A 20934-nucleotide genomic window follows, 5' to 3' on the forward strand; every position below is an offset into this window, starting at 1 on the left:
CTCTTCTTAACTTGGGGTGCCATTTTCATCTTTCACAAACTCCTTCACGCAGGGATCCTCAATGAATGTGCAGCCCCATTAGGTATGGAGCGACAGTTAATACTACCAGGTGCATCGTCATCGGTTCGGAGTTACCTTTCAGTTCTAGCAGAGATAGCCCAAGGCACTGTGCGGTAGTCTCACATACATATATATAACTTGGTATTGTAAGAATATAAAGGAGGAAGATGTTTTTTCACCTAGGATCTTTAGGAAAGCATCATGGGAGAAATCTGATGAGCTTTTATAAATCAACAAGATTCCGAGAGGAGAGACTGCGGAAAGTAGCACTGTCTAAGCAAGGGAAAGTGAACAAAAGCTTTAAAATTTAGAACAGTGCAGTTTTGCAGAATGGGGCAACAAAGTAGTACTTTATTGAAATAGTAATACTTATTGGTGGAGGAAAAAATAGAAAACTGATAATTAATTGCCTATTGAATTTCCTAGTCATAAAGTGACAATTTCCTGAACTAGATGGGATGCCAGAAAAGGTCATGTCCTAGCTTACTCTAAGAAATTGTGACCTGTTTGACACTTAACGCCTAATTACCCTGGAACATAAGTACAGTTTCATATATGTAGTTTGGCATCAGACACTGAAAACTTTGGAAAGATGAAAGAGCTTTTTATTTGTAGAGCCTAGGGAAATAAAAAATAAAGTTTTAAAGTTAAAAATGACAAATTAACACAGTCTTATGGAACTCTTTCATTGTGGTAATTTGCTAAAGACAGAAGAAAATGTAAGCCATGATGAGAGTAGAGAAGGTACACCGGTAAGAACCACTGTGAGCCCTTTAGATTTGTTCGTAGCCAACTTGGACACTGGAGTAACTGCCCATGAGTGAGTGGGAATGGTCCAGGCAAGACTGTGCTCATTTTGGCATGAGCCATAAATTCAGAGTGTCCCCTAATTGCCTTCAGGCTTAACATTCACCTGAGACACTCACAGACTCACAAATAACTGTTAAACCTACAGTTACGCAGTACTGCAGGTAAAGAATGCAGATTAAAGCCAGCCAAGCAAAGGACTGCGAGTTAAATCCAGAAGGACCAAGCATGGAATTTGTCCTCCTTGCTTTTCTGGCATCATCATGAGACAGGACATAGAGGAAGCTGTCCTGGGCCTTGTGGCCCAAAGTCCCCATTAGACTTTACCCATGCATTGTTTTGTGTGGCAGATTTTAGTCTGCACAGACCCAACACTGCCTGGTTAAGCCTCCATAGGATGGAGTCCCATTGTGACACTGGTTAGTGTCAAGGTTTTCATACTACACATGACCTTCACTGATGAAAAGATGACAACTTCTAAGGCCAGATCTCTCTTTGGATAAGGTTCTTTATACACACCACCGATTTCATGTGATAAAAGCAGAAGAGGCTGAACTTAACAAGGCCTCACAAACCTGAAACTATACAGTCAGTGTCAGATAAATGGCTCCTTATTGCCCACAGGATTAAGTTAAAGCACTTTTATTTAAGATCTAGTTTCCTCTGTATCCCCATCAATTTCTGCCCTTATGAATTCTATTCTTTGTTTGTTTAAATATTTGTTTATTTTTATTGTAAAGGCAGATCAGATTTACAGAGAGAAGGAGAGACAGAAGGATCTTCCATCTGCTGGTTCACTCCCCAAGTGGCTACTGTTAGTTATTTAAAAAGATGTTAGAGTTCTAGTTCTTACGATATTACGATATTATCTCACACAGCTAATTCCCGCAACCTGGTTCTTTACCATGAGCTGAAAACACCAGACGCAACGAGTTATCTTAGGAGGTTTATTCCAGCGGGGAAGGAACAGGGTGGAGGTAGTGGAGATCAAAAAAAAGGGAAAAGGGGAAGGGGAGAAGGGGAAGAGAGGAAGAGCAAAGGAGAGAGAGAGAGCCGCACCTGGGGGCCTTTTTGTCTGCTAGGTGTGGGGGTGGGGATTGGGAGGGATTGAGGGCAGGCCCCAGGGGATTCTGCAGGTGAATGCCTAGGGATGATTGGTGAGTGGGCGGGGGTTGGGGAAGGGGCTGGAAGATTGGGGGTGGGATTCTCAGGTGGAATGCCAGGTTACAACTGATTGGTGGATGGCTAGTGGGGCGCAAATTTCATGAGCTGTGAGGAAGAAGAAATGGTGCCGGGTCCAGGGTGGGATATTCGAATAACTCCTTACAGCTACAATGACCAAAGCTGAGCTGATCCAAAGCCAGGAGTCAAGAGTTTCCTCCAGGTCTCCCACATGGGTGTAGGGTCCCAAGGCTTTGGGTCATCCTCCACTGCTTTCCCAGGCCATGAGCAAGGAGCTGGATGAGAAATGGAGCTGCCAGGACATAATCTGGCACCCATATGGGGTGCTGGCATGTGCAAGGTGAGGATTTAGCCGCTGAGCCTTTGAGCTGGGCCCATGAATCCTGTTCTTGCGATCTGTCTCGTGATGTCCTGGACAAACCCAGTGCCTCAGTTTACATCTTGCTATCCATCAGTGTATTTTCTCTCCGTAGAGTTTGTTGACCCTGTCTGGTCTACAATGCCCAGCATTGTATCTGTGTCCTGTGGAAGGCCACTGTTACCACTTGATAGTCTTTTGGATCACCTTTTCCACTGAGTTCTTATAGCTAACACTGCCCTTGTAATGTTAAGTTATTTCCTTTCCTTAATATTTATATTTATGTCTTGTGTTTACAGATAGATTTCAGCTTCTCGCAGGTTCAGGAAGCTATAGACTTCCTTTTTTGAAGTTTTATTTGAAAAGAGACGTTACAGAGAGAGGAGGCAGTGACACAGAGATTCTTTTCCATCTTTAGGTCTATTCCCCAGATGTTTACAACAGCGGGGGCTGGGCCAGGCTGAAAGCGGAAGCTAGGGGCTTTATCCATGTTTTCCACGTGTGTGTGCAGGGATCCAGGCACTAGGACCACGTTCCCTTGCTGTCCCAGGCACACTAGCCAGGAGCCGTGTCAGCACAGGAGCAGGTAGGACAGAAGCCAGCACCCTCATGGAATGCCAGTGCAGCAAGCAGCAGCCCAACCTGCTGCAGCACAGCACTGAGTCCTCCAAAGCCACGATGTCAACTTCTATATGAACAATGTAGATATATGTTATATGAACTTGTATAGATATATGAACTTATATATTAACTATTGGATTTAGTCTTAAAAAGCCAAGTCATATAATTTCATGAGCAATATTTATCCAGGAATGTTTGGGTCATTTTTATCAATTCATTGAAAACATCCACGAACACAAGGTCAGCACAGTGCTGGAAAATGTCAGGAAAGGCACTGGCATTCCGTTCCTATCTCAGGACCTTTGCTTCCACCTCTGATTGCAATAGTCTCTAAACCACCTGTCCCAAAATATAAGTCCTCTCCCCACTGTCTTTTTATATTAAATTTAGTTTTTCATAGTGCTTTTTAAGCCAACCAGGGTTATGTGCTGCTTCATTTGATGTTTTTGTCCCTGCAGACAGAAGACATTCACTGGAGGGGCCATTTGTCTTGCTCAGTTATACCTTCCCTGTCCAGAACAGCAGCTGCCTCGTGGCTCAAACCCAGAAAAGTATTTGTTGAAGGAATTCCCACAAATGAAAAGTTTAATTTCTAGATGTTTATTTCATTTCTGCATTATTCAATTTAAGTTGATGTTGCTGAACTTTAAGCATTTAAAAGAGGAGTAACTAAAATGATTGAACAAATATTTAAAGTTTTTCTAAAATTACCAAAAATGTACTCAGGTTATAAACAGTTATTGGATGTGTTGATAGGCATTTTTTTTATTAATTATTTAGCATTATGTGACAGTTTCATAGGCTCTGGGAATCCCCCCACCCCTCCCCACGCCCCTCCCCCCTGGTGGATTCCTCCACCTTGATGCAGTATTACAGTTCAAATTCAATCAAGATTCTTTCCTTGCAAATGTATACCAAGCATAGAGTCCAGCTACTTATTGTCCAGATGGGTTGAATAGTTTCTTGGGGAGACCATTTCCGGCCCGAAGTTAGAGCTGGTAGAATACCATCCCAGTCAATTAAGAGTCCCAATATAACATCAACAGCAATTTGCAACATTATGGAATTGACATGGTTTTGAGTAACCAGTATGTTAAAAAAAAGAAAAATGAAAAAAAAAAGCAAGTTCTTAACCACAACCTATGATTAGCTCATTGACATTTCAATTTTAGTTTATATACAGGACCGGCTGCTGTATACCTTAAAATGGCTATAAGGTACCATTCAGCTGTCTCGTGTCTATTTCATTTTAGTATTTAGCCATTTGTTGTGTTGAAGTATAATTTTGCTGATCTTGGCAGATTTTAGGATAATCTAGACTGGCTTGTAACTCTAACAAGACATTTGTCAACAATTAAGGTGCAGAACATTTTTTGGGGGGGGGGTGTGCAGGAAAATCCTCAACACCATGGTGAGGAGTGACTAATCTTCGTGTCCCACCCAGCGAGGCATGAGCCAATCCATGCCAGCTGTTTCCCGTCAGATTCCAAGCTCTACTTTTTGTTGTTTGTCTATTTATTTTAGCTTTTTTTTAGTTTGTATGATTGTTTGTTTGCTGTGAGGGGTTTTTGGAGCGATCCCGATGGTCATTGCGAGGGAGGGCGGGGGTGCAGAGGTGGAGTCAGGCTCGGACCAGAGAAAGCTCTCCTCCCTGGTCCCGAAGGACGGTTATTGTTCTTCTGTTTCTGCGGACCGCTCAGGGCTTCTGGTTGTCTTTCTGATGACGTTGGTTTCTGCCCGGTAGTATTTGGACTTCTTCCATCCCCTGTGGAAGCTCCAGTTGGGGGTGGGTGACCTCAAAGTACTCGGCCTCCGAGGGTATCCAATTCCCTGTGGCCTCCTTGGCAGTTGGGATATAGTCCTTGTTGCTCGTATTAATAGTTTGTGGTGAAGATCTGGGAGTCTTCATGGTTGGGATCCAAGCTTCCTCCTTACCACCTGCTCCACTCTGGAGTGCCCCCCTGCTCCACGCACGTGACCTCCTGTTAAGAGGTTGTCAGGATCGCACCCGATTCCCCCCTCATGCATTGGTATAGTAGTTTTATTGTTGTTTAGTGCTGCTTTGAGTCTGTTGTCTATGAATTACCAAATTTGATCTTGATAGGCTATATTGTACTTTTTCCTCACTCTTTTTATGGTCCTGAAGGACTTCCCTGCACTCCCTCTCCATTACGGATTAACAGCGTATTGAGAGTATAGTAGGTTTTACAGTTTTTCGATGTAGATCTTAAGTATTCTGACATTAATTGTTGGTTTATAGATTATATCACATTATCTTATTGCATTGGATACAGGTTGTTAGAGATCGCACTAATATTACAATATACAGGTACTATCTTCCAAGTTGTCATCTTTTCATCTCAGATTAAGGCAAACATGTGGTATTTAACCTTTTGGGATTGGTTCATTTCTCTTAGCATGATGGATTCCAGTCGGGCCCATTTGACCACAAAGAACTGCATTTCGTTTTTTTTAATAGCTGAGTAGTATTCCATAGAGTAGATTAACCATAGCTTTCTTATCCAGTCTTCTATTGATGGGCATTTTGGTTGCTTCCAGGTTTTTGCGATTGTAGATAGTGCTGCTGTGAACATAGGCGTGCATGTTGGTTTCTTGTGTAGGAGATGTTTTGGATATATCCCTAGGAGTGCTATTGCTGGATCATATGGCATGTTGATTTTCAGTTGCTTGAGTATTCGTCAAACTGATTCCCATAGAGGCTGTACAAGTCTGCAGTCCCACCAGCAGTGGAGAAGGGTTCCCTTTTCCCCACATCCTCGCCAACAAGTGTTGGTGGTATTATGTATGTGTGCCATCATTACTAGAGTTAGGTGGTACCTCATTGTTGTCTTCATTTGGATTTCCCTTATTGCCAGGGAACTTGAGCATTTTTTCATATGCTTGTTTGCCATTTGGGTTTGTTCTTTTGTGAAATGTCTGCCCATTTCCCGTGCCCATTTCTTGAGCAGTTTGTTTGTTCTGGTGTTTTGGTTTCTCTGGAGATCTTTGTATATTCTGGAGATCAGCCCTCTATCTCCTATGTAGTGTGCAAAGATCTTCTCCCATTCTGTAGGTTGTTTTTTTACTTTGTTGATTGTTTCTCTAGCTGTACAGAAGCTTCTTAGTTTGATGAGGTTCCAATTGTTTATTTTGGTCTCAATTTCTACTGCTTTTGGAGTCTTTTTTAGGAAGTGAGGGCCTACCCCTAAGTGTTCCAGTGTGTTTCCAACATTTTCTTCCAACAGTTTGAAGGTTTCTGGATGTAGGTTTAGGTCTTTCATCCATTTAGATTTGATCTTAGTGTATGGTGAGAGATGTGGGTCTATCTTTTTGTTTCTGCAGGCTATCAACCAGTTGTCCCAACAGCATTTATTGCACAGACCTTCCCATTTGCTTGGATTGTTGTCTGTCTTTTTGTCAAAGATTAATTGACTGTATCTGTGTGGGTTTCCATCTGTTGTTTCGATTCTGTTCCACTGATCTTCCTCTCTATCTTTGTGCCAGTACCAGGCTGTTTTGATAACCACTGCCCTATAGTATGTCCATAGATCCGGTACTGTGATTCCCCCTGTTAAGTTCCTGTTCTTCAGAGTGGTTCTGGCTATTCGTGGTTTTTTGTGTTTCCAGATGAATCTATGTATCATTTTTTCCAGTTCAATGAAGAATGCTGTGGGTAATTTGATTGGGATTGCATTGAATGTATATATTGCTTTTGGTAGTATAGACATTTTGATGATATTAATTTTGCCTGTTGATTGATAGGCATTTTTAGTAAAATAAGCTGCAAGGATCATGTTAAGATAGGTATGTTTATCAACTAATGATTTTAGCAGAGGCCTTCTTCAATGTTTTTGGAAAAGCATATGAATTGTTTTATATGAGGTACATAAACATAGAGCTCTTTTGAAAAGAATTCTGGGGGCCAACGTTGTGGCATAGCTCGTGAGTTGACTGCACACAGGCCGACAAAGTCCCTGCCTTCTGGCCGACCCAGCCTTTTCCCTGTGACCTTCTCTCCCTGTCTGTGACCCTGACTTTCAAACTAAGTAAATCTCTCAAAAAATAAATAAAAATGTTAATGTTTCACAAAGGCATAGAATGTATTTTGCTAAAAACTGTGTTAACTAATTTTTAAAATAATGTAAAGCCAGAATTATCTATCTGAGGGAAATGGCGGCGTGACGTTCAGGTATCGTTCTCCTTCTAGGAAACTGAACCATTTATTACTGCCTGTTGCCATAAGTTCCCCAACTGTCGAGTGCTCCAGCTGAACTTTTCCTTGGGGACAGTGAACAGTCAGCAGCCCTTGAGAATTAAAGTGTATCTAATTAAGGCCTAAGTGGATTGGATAGGTGTATTGGGAGTCTCAGAGAAACCCTAGGTGTTCAGCAGACAGTTATTCCAACTCTGACCTAGTTCCTGCAGGATCTCTCAGATCCCAGGCTGTGCCCATAGCTTGTAAAGACTCCTAAACAGCTGCTCCCAGAGGCAGGTTCTGTTTTGTTCAGATATTTTCCTCTTCTGTGCAGTACTTCCTTCAGGTCAAAGTAGCCATCATGAATATTGACTGGTCTATAAATACCTTCCTGCTCCTCCTCTCCCGCTGTGTGTGGTTTTTATTGTCACTACCTTCCCTACAGAGATGTCTGTCTGCTGGAAGGCAGAGTTAGCTTATATTCCTGACCTCCGTCTTTGATTTGAAGGCGTTTGGCAGCTTGCGTGTGCAGTGCCTGGGAAGCAGCCTGCTCCCAGTCTGACCCAGCTGAGGCTGATTTCTTTGCTTGGGTCTGAGCCCTCTCCTGCGCCCCCTGCTCTGCAGTTTTCCACTTACAGAGGCTGACAGCGATCCAGCTTCTGTGTTATTGTTTCCAGCTTATGCTTTAATAGCACCTTTTAGACTGGAATACACTTTGATGTTTTCCCCTTTCATCTCTGGGTCTTTGGATTGTAGCAAACATCAAGGCGCATATGGATGACCTAGGCTGCAGATCCATCTGCTTTCAGGAACGTGTGAGCAGAGCTGTTTGGGTTGTTTTCCCATCCAGCCTAGCACAGAAGGGGCTCCCTGTGGAGTAAAACTAGAAGGCACCTTCTTAGGTCAGAAACTTCAAGCTAATGCGTCTGATGACTGATTATCACTAGCCATGAACTAGATTAACATTTTAATGGCGCTGACAGATTTACATAGGGCTTATGAAGTTGAAATAATTTGGGGGTTGATGTAAACTAGAAACACTGCTTTTACTTTGGGTCTGAAAATGTATAATGTAAAAAGTATTGTCACAATGTTTAAAATAGTGCAAATTGAAGTATATAGCAAGTACACATTAATCAGAAAATTACTTATATGTTGCTGTTGCTTGAGACACACATGAAAAAGTCATGTTCACTAAAATACTTCGCAATTTTTGGTAGTTATTTCATAAAAAGTAACTATTTTGTCACCCAAGTGTGTGTTCCTAGTATCTGTGGACACTTGAACACTGCATTTATGTCTTCCTCTTAAGCAAGTCATTTCATCCAGGAATTAATAGAATTACAAATGTATGAGGATATACAAGTTATACCATTATGATAGCTCATGCAGTATTGTTGATAGCAGGCTCTAAACTGAACTACTTTAAAGTGATCAAAATTCATCAAGCTTATCAGTGCCTCTTGGAGTTTGCTTCATTCTAATCTTCATAAACTTGGATTATATCTTTTTTGAAACTATAGATTTTATCTGCAAGAGATTAAGATCTTTTCAGAACAAGTTTAGTCTTTTTTTGAGAACAAGTAATGGTTTAGAAATTAAGGAAAATCCTTGAAAGGTTGGTTTAGTTCTGTGTGGTGGTGATGTCAGAGGTGTAGAGCACGGGGGATAAAACTTACCTTGTCCAATGTTACTGCACAGTTCTTCCCGCTCTGTGAGTCACCTTGCATGTGTGCCCCAAGCGAAGTCTAGGTCTTGCCTAGTTCAGAAGGGAGGCCTGGGGTTCTGACAGTGGTGTTTATCCTTTTCACAGCCATGACAACTTTTCTCTGATATATAATGGAGGGGCTGTCGTGGTGGCATGGCCAGCTAATCCTGTTTCTGCAAGTGCCAGCATCCCTTATGGAGGCCAACCCATCTTCTGGCTGCTTTACTTCATATCCAGCACTCTAGTGATGGCCTGGGAAAGCAGCAAAGGATGGCCAAGACCTTGGGACTCTGCTCCCATTTGGTAGTTGGGAAGAAACTCCTGGCTTCAGATCAACTCAGCTTCAGCTGTTGTAGCCATCTGAGGAGAAGACTTTAGATAGAAGATATTTCTTTCTTTCTTTTTCTGTAGAAGGCTACCTTTCAAATAAAAATAAATAGAATATCTAAAATAAGATTTAAAGTAATAAGATATACAATAGTAATAAAATATACAATTTGTACCAGGCAGCATTCTAAATTGTTTTACTTTAAATACAACATTCTTTTCATATTACCATCCCACTTTACAGATGAGGAAACTGAAGTTTAGCAAAATGTAGTGAGTGGTGTGAGAGACTGTAGAGACTAAGCAAAGGAAGCAGGAATATCAGTGAGTTTAACTGCAGAGGTCATCGAATCATCATTTGGATTCTGTGTATCAGGATGAGAACTTCATGTACGGGAGGTGAACTGTGGCTCAAGATGTGACGGAGCTGCTCAGGAGGGAGTGGCTAGTCTCATCTGGAGTCACTTGGCAGCTTAGGGGCTCCTGTGGGTGACCTCATTTCGATTTTGATTGTGTTACTAAATATTTTTAGACATACAGAAATATGATACTTTCCTATGAAATCTGTTAACCTGATATGTTTAAATGGTCAGTTATTTGTCCTCTTTTTTGTCCTTCCTCTCTGTTCATTTTATTTCTGGTTTAAATTAGCAGCTACAGTTGGAGCAAATCTAGGAAAGAAAGAAGTGAACATTTTGTTGCCCTTTTAGAGAGGGTTAGGTCTGACCCCTCCCTGACTCAGTTTTTGAGTGACTGAGTGAGTGAATGTGGAGGATTAGGTGTGACTTCCTGATAAACTGTATTCCAAATTGTCATGAGTATTTGGTAGATTCACAGTAGCTTTTATTTTGAACATAGTTATTTTGTTATAGTTTTACTGCCACATTCCTGTTTATTATAACTCTTAGCCTTCATTTATGTGAAAGGGATAATGAGCAGTGTAACAATGTTGCTTACTTAGACTGCAAGGCTAAGTTCCAGAAATTACTCCCTTAGCCGCTAGGAATGCACAGTTTAAAAGATTTTAGAAATAATTTTAGGAAGGCAAAATCTAAGTAAGGAGTGGTTGGTGATACTTTTATTTGCTTCATCCCCTTTAAAAAGTTTTTTTCCAGCCCCTGAATGCCTGCAACAACCAGGGCTGGGCCAGATGACAAGAGCTCCATCCTTGTCTCCCACATGGTTGGCAGGGACTAGCGCTTGAGCTGTCATGCAGTGCCTCCCGGATTGTCAGGAAGCTGGGCAAGCAAGCTGGGACCCCATGCCTGGCTCTTCAACATGGGGTGCCTTAAGGACCTGTTCCACGGTGCTGCGCCATACCCCATTCCCTCCCATCCCTGTCTGTCTGAAGGAAGATGAGGCATGCACGGGGGAAAGGCCCAGTATCACTGAAATATACTAGTTTACTTTTTAGAATTTTAAAAAGTTTTGTCAATTTCCCTTTGTCTAAAACGGCACTGTGAGTACTCTTTAGACAAAGCCTCACCTCCCCGTCTATGTACATAAGAGTTTCTGGGGAGTGTCATCCAACGCCTGTATGTTATAATGCTAGACTCATGTTTCCCCTGAAACAATTCCGGAATGGCAATAGTAACACTTTTGTTGATTATCTTTTCAAGAAGTTAGTAAGTGGAGCCAATTTGTGTTTGGAAAAAATAGTTCTTCCCTTGGACAGCTCTTGCCCAGAGAAAAGTTGGGCCTATTTAGTTGTCAGATTTTCATATTTAGATTACAGATCAAACAGATGTTTTGTAGCATGCCTCTTTAGCCATCCTAACGCCAGAGTTTCCTTCAACAGGTGACACTGTATGTGTCCTAACGAATGTAAACTATGTGGTCCCTTTGGTTCCCACTGCTGCGTTGTTGTTTTTGTTGTTAGGATTCCGTTTGTATTCACCTTAGTATTCCACTGCAAGTGTAAATTCTCAGGACATCCTCTCCTGTGATGTGTACTATACTGGATGCTAGCTTGAAAATCTGAAACTTATCAGTTTACTTCCTTTCTTTCTGTACATAATGTACACTCTAATTAGTGTGAAATAACAGTGAAAAGAAAAGGGACAGCGAGAGAAGGCACTGACCTCAGAGCCCGCCGGCTGTCCCCTTTACTTGTATATTTCTCTGCTACAGAGAAGAGGAAGGAGTGTTTGTTGAAGTAACTCAAAACTGCAAGAGCAGATTTGTTCAAATATTTATGGAAGCAAGATGTTAAATAATAGCCTTAATTTGTAATCAGTAGTCTTTGATGCTTCTATGAATCATAAAAAATATTTTCACCGTAAGGGTTGTTAGAACACCCATCCTATTTTCTTAATATTTAAACAGATAAACAAAATTTTCAAGAATAAAGTGAAATAAAGTTTCAATTTGTTACTCAATTCTGAGCTTTTGGTTCCTAAATCTATCTTTAAAAATCTCTAGGTTTGTCTTTAAAGCATATGTCATTGTAACATAGTAGTTTTTTTTATTGGTTTGTTTTTAAAATTTTGTCAAGCAATTTGGACATTTTAGCTAGAAGTAGTGAAACAGTAAAAGTGTGTGTGTGCGTGTGTGTGTGTGCAATTAGATGCTTGTATTTGTCTTTACTTATATGATTGGTAATTTTACAGTATTTCCAGAGTTTCAGTTCATAACAGCTTGAAAATTTTATTTTTATTTATTTTTAAGATTTATTTTATGACACTGTTTCATAGGCCCTGGGATCTCCTCTCCTGCTCCAAGTCCTCTCCCCCACTAATTTCTCCTATATTATTGCAAGAGTATAGTCCTTCAAAAACGTCATCAATCTGCTATTTAAGTGTATCCTGCCATTGCAGGCACGGACAATGGCAGAGAGTCCAGAATCCTGTTGTCAAGATGTATTTAACAACTTAGTTGGGAGTCCTCCTTTTTACTTTTTAAATAACTATGACCTGAGTTTTTATTTATCAGCTTGTCACAAATGTAGACATTTACTTATGTTCAGTATTGGGCCAGCACTCATGTTGGTAGTGGGGGAAATTTAATCAAAGTTAAGAATTCATGGTCCTTGTGTGATCGCTTAGTGGCTAAATCCTCATTGCCTGTGCCGGAATCCCTTATGGGCTGCGGTTCTAATCCCAGCTCCCTGCCTGTGGACTGGGAAAGCAGAATAGGATGGCTCAAAGCCTTGGGACCCTGCACCCATGTAGGAGACCCTGAAGAAAGCCCTGGCTCCTGGCCTTGAATCAATTCAGCTCCAGCCATTGAAGCCACTTGGGGAGTGAATCAGCAGATGGAGATCTTTCTCTGTTTCTCCTCTTTGCAAATCTGCCTTTCCAGTAAAACCAAAAAAAACCACAAAACAAAACAAACAAACAAACAAACAAAAAGTTAAGAAGTGATATTTTTGATCTTAGTTCCATTTCTAGGAACCTGCCTTTGAGCATCATGTGCAGGCTATATGTATGAGCATGTTCCCTGTGCTGCTGTTTATTATAAAAATAAAAGGATATGCCAAAGAGTCTTATTAAGAGAATGTTACATAAATTTTGATACATTTATAGCCAGACTTACTTGCCAGTTTTGGTAACTTCTCCTAAGGAGAATGAAACTCATTTGTGCGTATTATTAAGGAACATTCTATATGTTATTCTGTTATATGATGCGAATAGTTAGTTTGGCTCTATGGGGAGGAATGTGTGAAATTTCCCTGCCTCGCTGCCCTTCCTGCCATGTGAACATACACGCCCATCCATCCATCCATCTCTGGTGGCATGATCGGCCACCAGAGAAACCGCTGGTGACATCTCTAGGGAATAGAAATATGAGTATGGGGTAGAATGCAAATTGCTTTGGATTTATGTTTCTTGTGCTATTTATTTTATAATTGTATGTGTGATTTTTCTTAATAGAAGAGAAATTACATTCTAATAAGCAAGTCATTTTTTTTTTTCCTTTTCAGGACTCAGCCCAGGAGAGCGTTATTACTCGAGATATTCATCGTACATTCCCCGCCCATGATTACTTTAAAGATACCGGAGGTGATGGCCAGGAGTCACTGTATAAAATCTGCAAGGTAAGGCCTCTAGCTCACTGCTTAGTTTATAGGCCTGCGTTCTAGAAGCCCACCTTGATGATTTTTTTTCTGTTTTTTTGGGGGGTTGGGAGGGTTTTAGTTCTTGTTTGTGCTATATTATACTACTTGCCTCACACATGTTGTCTCAGATCTGAGGAAGTACTAAGCCTGTAAGATGGCTTTTTCACTACATATCTCGTAACTCCTGCTGAAACAAGACATAGGCTAGTGTCAGCCTCCCCTGCAGGTGGGCAGCGTGCAAGGTCCTGCCCTGCTTTTCGGCAGCCTTGAAGGTCCTCCCCTGCAGGTGGGCAGCCTTGAAGGTCCTCCCCTGCAGGTGGGCAGTGTGCAAGGTCCTGCCCTGCTTTTCGGCAGCCTTGAAGGTCCTCTGCACCATGCTACCCAATGGATGGGGCTTCCAGATGACAGCTTTTCCAAAAAGATTATGTGCAGGTGCCTCCATTTTTTTTTTTTTTTTTTTACATTAGGCAAATGTAAAATGTGGTGTGGGGGAGGGGCTTGTTGAATCTGACAAGTTCTTTGATATTGTTGGTATTTTCCACATTATGCTGCATCATACATCTTTGTGCAGCTTTTATTCTATTTTTAAATCTTTTGTTTTGATACTCAATAAATGTTCTCTGCTTGGATATAAAAAAATTCAGTCTGTCAGTGTAGAAAAGCCAACAAATTATTACATTCTCAATGTTATATCAGAAATGCACAGTGAGCGTGACTGGTAAACTTATATAGTCCTTACGTACCATTTTAATAGCTTATTAAATGGAGACTGAAGCACACACCAAAAAATCTTACAATCATGCAGAAAAATAGAAAATACCATAGCTAATTTATAAATTTTCTAATCAATCCTGAATAGTTAAAGTAGCCTTTTACTAAGCAGGAAAATTTACCCAGTAGGAAGTTTGGGGTTATACTCACAAATCTGTTTCATTTTCTATTTACTCTTTAAAAAAAAAAAACACTTATGAAAGCTCTCGCCTACATGTACCAGCCAAGTCGGGTTGACGTTCAGCTCAGCAAATGGCATAGCTTTCATTAAAATCCTTCCTGCGTGGTGGTGGTTTAGCCCTCTTCCCACTCATAGGCCTGTTTTTTTTTTTTTTGGCTTCCTCTCAGTCTCTCTGTTTGCTTTTGACCTAAACATTTTGCAGAATTATAAATATACACAGATCAAAATCTATTTTTCAGTGGATGTGTCATTCAGATCTACAAGTACAGAAAAAACTTAAAATTTGAGAATATACTGCACCATGGGAGGTGATACATCAGCTAGTTTTTAAAGACCCCGAAGCCAGTCCCTGGACAACATATTTATCACAGCAGTTGTTACATGTTTTTCTACTGGAAATGGATTGCCTTTTGGCTTAAAGAATAGGGCAAAAATGAATATATCATCTACACTTACTTAGGAAGAAGCACTTATGGCATTTGTAACAACGTCTGTTTCTCTAGCATTGCCTGTATTGTCAGCCTGTCAGTGACTTTTCCATTAAATATTCTCTGAATGATGCTAGATACTTTTTCATATAACTAACAAATGGTTGTATGTCATTGTTGCCTGTGATTTAAAATTTTGCTCCATTGTAGTAAAAATAGTATTTAGCTCATTATATAATATTTAGAGGGGAAACATATGAGACATGATTAAACACAAAGATAAAATGTTTGGGGACCAATGGCCTGTTGTAGTGGGTAGAGCCACCCCATGTGGCGCCAGCATCCCACAGGGCAGTAGTTCAAGTCCTGGTTCCACTTCCAATACAGCTCCCTTCCTGCCAATGCGCCTTTAAAAGTGGTGGGTGATGACCCAAGTAGTCACCCATGTGGGAAACCCAAATGAAGCTCCTGGTTCCTGATGTCTTTCTTTCTCTCTTTATTTTTTCTCTCTGTATGTGTAACTCTGCCTTTCAAACAAATATTTTAAAAAAAATCAAAATGTTGGCACATAGACTCTAAATAGTTTATTCTGTCTCAGATGTTATAGATGATCCAGCCATCATGAGTTCATTCATCAAGTTCTCACAGTCATTTTAGGTTTTATGTATTCATTGTACAATAAGAATAGAGTTTTGAAGTTGAGTGGAGAATATAAGAATGTAGATCCAAGATACCTTATCATTGACAATAGCTTAAATTTTGTGAAGATGTGGAAAACAAAATAATATTTGAGATACTAAATAGAAATTGGTAAGGCTTTTAATATCTAGTGGAATGAATGTATATAATAATTTCACAGAAGTCTTTGCTAAAGGAAGTGAGTGAGGTACAAAGGATCCTTAGAAAGTTAGTAGAAAGCCCGTGCTATGGAAAACCTATGTGTAAATTTCAAATTGTTTGTGCACTAAAACACGTTTGTACTAACTTGTCATAACATGTCTGAATGAAAATATAATTTTAGTTATTAAAAAAATGTGATGTCAGTGGGAAAAGAGCCCCCATCAAAACAACATAAATTCTGCTACAATTGGAGCAAGGATAAATATGAAATTAATAGTGAAGCTTGAGTGGCAAAATAGTGAAATCATTGGTGTCTTATAAAAAGCCTGTGGGGAGAATGCCCCGAAAGAATCACCACTTTCCAAATGATGACTCATTTGGAGAAGGGACAAGGGGCGCACACTGGTGCAGTGGGTACGACACACGCCAAAGCAGAGGGCCAGGGATTGTATCCCGTGTAGGGTTCCATCCCAGCTTTCTACTAATGTGCATGCCTGGAGGCAGCAGACCATGAATCACGCGCTTAGGTCCCTGCTACACACATGGAAGACCAAGATGGAGCACCTGGGCCAGAGTATCTCTGATGATTCCTTTACTAAATACCCGCTATAGCCAGGTTCACTTTAGCCCAAAACCCACAGAATTGCACTTGCGTGTCCCTTTTGGAGGGCGGGAACACAGTGCTTGAACCGTTATCTACCGTCTTCCATGGTGTGCATCAGCAGGAAGTTGGAATCCAAGCAGAACTGTGACTATACCCCAGGCTCTCAGACTCAAAGGGTGGTTTAACCACTGGTCCAAATGTTACCCCTTCCACAAGAATGATTTTAAGTATTTATTTATTTGAAAGACAGAAAGAAATATGGAGAAGGAAAGCTCCAGTCCACTGGTTCAGTCCCGAATGTTCACAATGGCCAGTACTGGGTCAAGGGTGGAGAATGGTGGTTCTATCTGCGTTTCCTATGTGAGTTACTTGAGCTACTACTGCTGCCGGGTCTACATTGGCAGGAAGCTGGCGTCAGGAGCTGAAGGTGGGATTGAATTCAGGTGTTCAGAATGAGACATGGGCATCTTCACCTGCTAGGCTCACTGCCTGCTTCCTTTGCAAGACTTTGGATGGGACATCATCAGGTTTCCATCTTGCATTCCTGATTTGACAAGGTTTCTGATTTTTTAAAATTTCCTGATCTTAAAAATCTGTAATCTATTTTCTTTAGTAATTCATGTAAAAAAAAAGACTGCATTGACCTAGTCTAAATGTCCATCATCATTTACAGTAACGTGTTGATCTTGATAGAGGTTTTGTTGGAAATAAAGTTTATATTCTTTGTCTTGATTATTCTAATTTTATTTGACTTGAACTATTTAAAGTCATAGCCACAGAGGTTAGCTCAAAATTTTTCAGGGACCTTAACTGTGTGAATCGCTTGGTTTGTTATTCCTTTTCTTCCTGGTCTACAGTTCTTGAATTATTCAGCGCTCACGCCAGAAAACCTTAGGTAGAAGCCACAACTCCAAGACAGGACAGGATAGCTTGCTTGTGAGCTTTAGGACTGAATATTCTCAAGCTTCTTAATTCACTTCCCTTGTCTTTTTCTCTCAAGTTTAAGTTAAACTTTGTTTTAACTGTACAGCTCCCTCTCAGTATTCCCCAAAGCGAGGTGTGTTTCGCTTCACAGCCTCTGAGGTTAGCTCATCTGCTGAGTTTGCATTTCTATAATAACACCCTCGATCCTAACTGACCAAGCAGTGTTTCTTAGCATTTCTAACCTGTGTGATCTGCACAGAACTAAATAAATACAAATAGGATCTGATCTTACTTATATATCAGTTACTCTGTTTCTATTCTGTAAATATTGATAGACTTGCTTTTTTGTAATTCTTATTCTTTTTGGTTTTTTTCTTGTCATGTTTCATTAGTTGTACCCTCCAGTTTACAGTTAAAATGAAGTGATGAGAATAATACCTCCCTGTCTTGCTCCTTTGTTAAACACCTTGAATGGTTTCCACCTAAGGCTGCTCTGTGTTATGTGCACTAGCAACCCAACTATAGAACTTTTTTTTTTTAAATAGCATCTTCTGTGTTTTAAAAATTTGACCATATGCATTACGTCACTTATTTCTGACAGTTTCTCCTCAGTAGACACTGTACTGAGGATGTGCTGTGCTCCTAAATAGAGCAAAAATTAGTAGAAATTTCCATTACAGTATGCTTAGAAGTCAGCTCTGGCTTCAAGGATACAACAGTCTGACACTGTAACTGAAAAATTTTCTTTGGCATTGGTGAAATGAGAAAAGATCTAAGCTGTCAGATTAGGGGGAAGGCTGGTAAAAATTTAACTGTCATGTTTTAATGATCCTGTCAATTCCAGTTTCATCTCTTAATATCTTTTTCAGAGTAGGAGGAAATTGAAATTCTTCAATTTCTTCTGTTGTCATAAGTTTCAATGGAGAAGTTGAATTAAAAGTATAATAGTAGAATTCATAGGTTTCTGTAAGGTTTGGACATTAATGTTTGTGCAAGTAAAAATGTTTGCTCTTTCTCTTCTTCCCTCTATATCTTTCCTGTTAAATGGATATTGTGTTTTTATGGAATGACATTGTGAAGAAAAATATACTGTTACCTGAGATCTCTTTATCCCTTTAGAGTACAGGAATATGAGTAAAAAACTTTCTATGGTACCTTCTCTCCTATTATCTCACTTCCTCTTCTTATTTTTGTCCTAATTTTTAGAATTTTGTATTTTCAATTTTCTCTGTAATAACAAGCCTAACCCTCCACTAAATAAAGAATGCCAAACATTAAGTAGAAAACTACTGTACCTCAAGGGCAGTAAGCGGTAACCAAATCTGAACATGTCTGCTCACTCATATGCAGTACTTTTTTTGCTACTCTGTATATTAGTTAACAAAAATCAATGATATTTCTGTGTCAGGACTGGCTTATTTCACTAAGTATAAAAGTCTCCAGTTGCACTCATTTTGTTATGAAAGATTCAGGTTTTTTTTTTTATGGCTGAATAGCTTCCTATTATGTACATACACACTGTAATTTCTTCACCCAGTCATCAGTTGCTGGAATCTGGGTTGACTCCTGCTTGACTCATGGCTCACGCAGTGCATGCTTGGGCAGTGCTCCTCCCTGTCTCTCTGCGCCTGCCTGCAGCCCGTGAGCTGTGGAGTGGAGCAGCCCGTGAGCTGTGGAGTGGAGCAGCCCGTGAGCTGTGGAGTGGAGCAGCCCGTGAGCTGTGGAGTGGAGCAGCCCGTGAGCTGTGGAGTGGAGCAGGCCCAGCTGTGGAGTGGAGCAGGCCCAGCTGTGGAGTGGAGCAGCCCACGGAGCTGTGGAGTGGAGCAGCCCGTGAGCTGTGGAGTGGAGCAGGCCGTGAGCTGTGGAGTGGAGCAGGCCGTGAGCTGTGGAGTGGAGCAGGCCGTGAGCTGTGGAGTGGAGCAGCCCGTGAGCTGTGGAGTGGAGCAGGCCCAGCTGTGGAGTGGAGCAGCCCGTGCGCTGTGGAGTGGAGCAGCCCGTGAGCTGTGGAGTGGAGCAGGCCCAGCTGTGGAGTGGAGCAGCCCGTGCGCTGTGGAGTGGAGCAGCCCATGAGCTGTGGAGTGGAGCAGGCCCAGCTGTGGAGTGGAGCAGGCCGTGAGCTGTGGAGTGGAGCAGCCCGTGAGCTGTGGAGTGGAGCAGGCCCAGCTGTGGAGTGGAGCAGCCCGTGCGCTGTGGAGTGGAGCAGCCTGTGAGCTGTGGAGTGGAGCAGCCTGTGCACTGTGGAGTGGAGCAGGCCCAGCTGTGGAGTGGAGCAGGCCCAGCTGTGGAGTGGAGCAGGCCCAGCTGTGGAGTGGAGCAGGCCCAGCTGTGGAGTGGAGCAGGCCGTGAGCTGTGGAGTGGAGCAGCCTGTGAGCTGTGGAGTGGAGCAGCCTGTGCACTGTGGAGTGGAGCAGGCCCAGCTGTGGAGTGGAGCAGCCCGTGAGCTGTGGAGTGGAGCAGCCTGTGAGCTGTGGAGTGGAGCAGCCCGTGCGCTGTGGAGTGGAGCAGGCCCAGCTGTGGAGTGGAGCAGGCCCTTGCTTTTATTGCAGGGGTTTCTGCCAAGGCTGCTCTGAATGTTACCTTGCTGTTTGCTCTGCTCTTGGTTTCTGGGACTACTCAAGCGCACCACCAGGTAGTTCCTGCTGCTGATGTGCACAGCCCTGGGGATCTCCACCCTCCTGTCTTGTTTTGATCTGGTCGCTATGGTCATGGTCGTTGGCCGCTGAGCCTTTGGTCTCACCACACCTACCTCACACACCTGCACTCAACACACCTGCCTACCCTGATCAGCGGTCTTGTATTGACCGGAATGTGGACTCCTGTGTGATGTTACAATAGTATAGTTCTTCAAAACAGCAACAGTTACAACTTCATCACCCTGCTGTTTAAGTGTCCTGACAGTGTAGGTATGGACAGCACCAGGCCCTTTTCTAATTCACATGTGCTGGGAAGCTTGTTTTAAGTCAGGACATAGGTTGGTGCAGTTATAGGACCAGGCCAAAAGAGACTTGATTCTATTGATCATTTTTCCATTAAATAGATAAATACTGTGAAAGTTGGTTTTTGGTGTTCCTCCTGAGAAAAATAAATGGAGTCTGAGAAAATTTTCAGATTCTCAGTTACTGTGCTTCTAAGTATTATTTAGACTCTGTCTTCTGAATATAACAGGAAGGTGGCGACTTAAACAGTTCCTGTGTCAGCTCTGTCTTTTGACATCAAAGGCATCTGCTTTCACCTGAAGAATTTACCTGGCTTTCTCTTACTATTTTTAGGCCTGTCACATCAAGTGGAATGCATTTGGTGATTTGTTTTTGTAGGACCTGGACCCAGTCAGCCCTGGTCATCATTTATACTGTCATTCACAAAGACAGACGTGACTTTGGTGTCTGATTTCATTTGTTCAGATCATTTTTTTCCTGGTTTTCTGATTAGAACAACTGCTTTCTCAAGAAGAGACTGTTACTGTGGGTTTAATGGGAGAGCTTGAACATATTAGAGATGAATCTCTCGGTTTATCTGAGTTAGTATTTTGATAGCACAGAGCTTTTTGAGAGAGGACAAAATAGTTCTGTCTTACTAAGTGTTTTTGTCAAAACAAAATAAGAGTTTTACCAAAAACTCCAGCATTTCAAGTGTTATTCTGATCCTTTGTTGCAAGAGTAATTCACTGAGCAGTTTGGAAAAATGGAAATTATCAAAATAAGATACAGTCATACAATGTTTATATTATTTTTTAGACCTAGGAGGTTTTTGTGTATGGGGGAATTAATTTTCACTGAGTTGACAGTGTGATTTGCAATTTTCAAGCTGTTTGTACCATCTGTAATTCATCGTTATCTTTTGGAGTTATTCTATGAGCCCCAGTCTCTATAAG

At 41.4% G+C, this 20934-nt stretch overlaps 1 protein-coding gene across 2 annotated transcripts in view; it reads left to right on the top strand.

The window, feature by feature from the left end:
* Positions 1-20934, top strand: part of RABGAP1L (RAB GTPase activating protein 1 like) — a 614224-nt gene that overhangs the window by 324611 nt on the left and 268679 nt on the right. For both annotated transcript variants that reach the window (XM_058660694.1, XM_058660695.1), the window contains exon 14: positions 13181-13294. In XM_058660694.1, the coding sequence (XP_058516677.1) occupies positions 13181-13294 (114 nt within the window). The remainder of the gene's footprint in view (positions 1-13180; positions 13295-20934) is intronic.

Source organism: Ochotona princeps, chromosome 2 (assembly GCF_030435755.1).
Source record: "Ochotona princeps isolate mOchPri1 chromosome 2, mOchPri1.hap1, whole genome shotgun sequence".
Classification (NCBI taxonomy): domain Eukaryota; kingdom Metazoa; phylum Chordata; class Mammalia; order Lagomorpha; family Ochotonidae; genus Ochotona; species Ochotona princeps.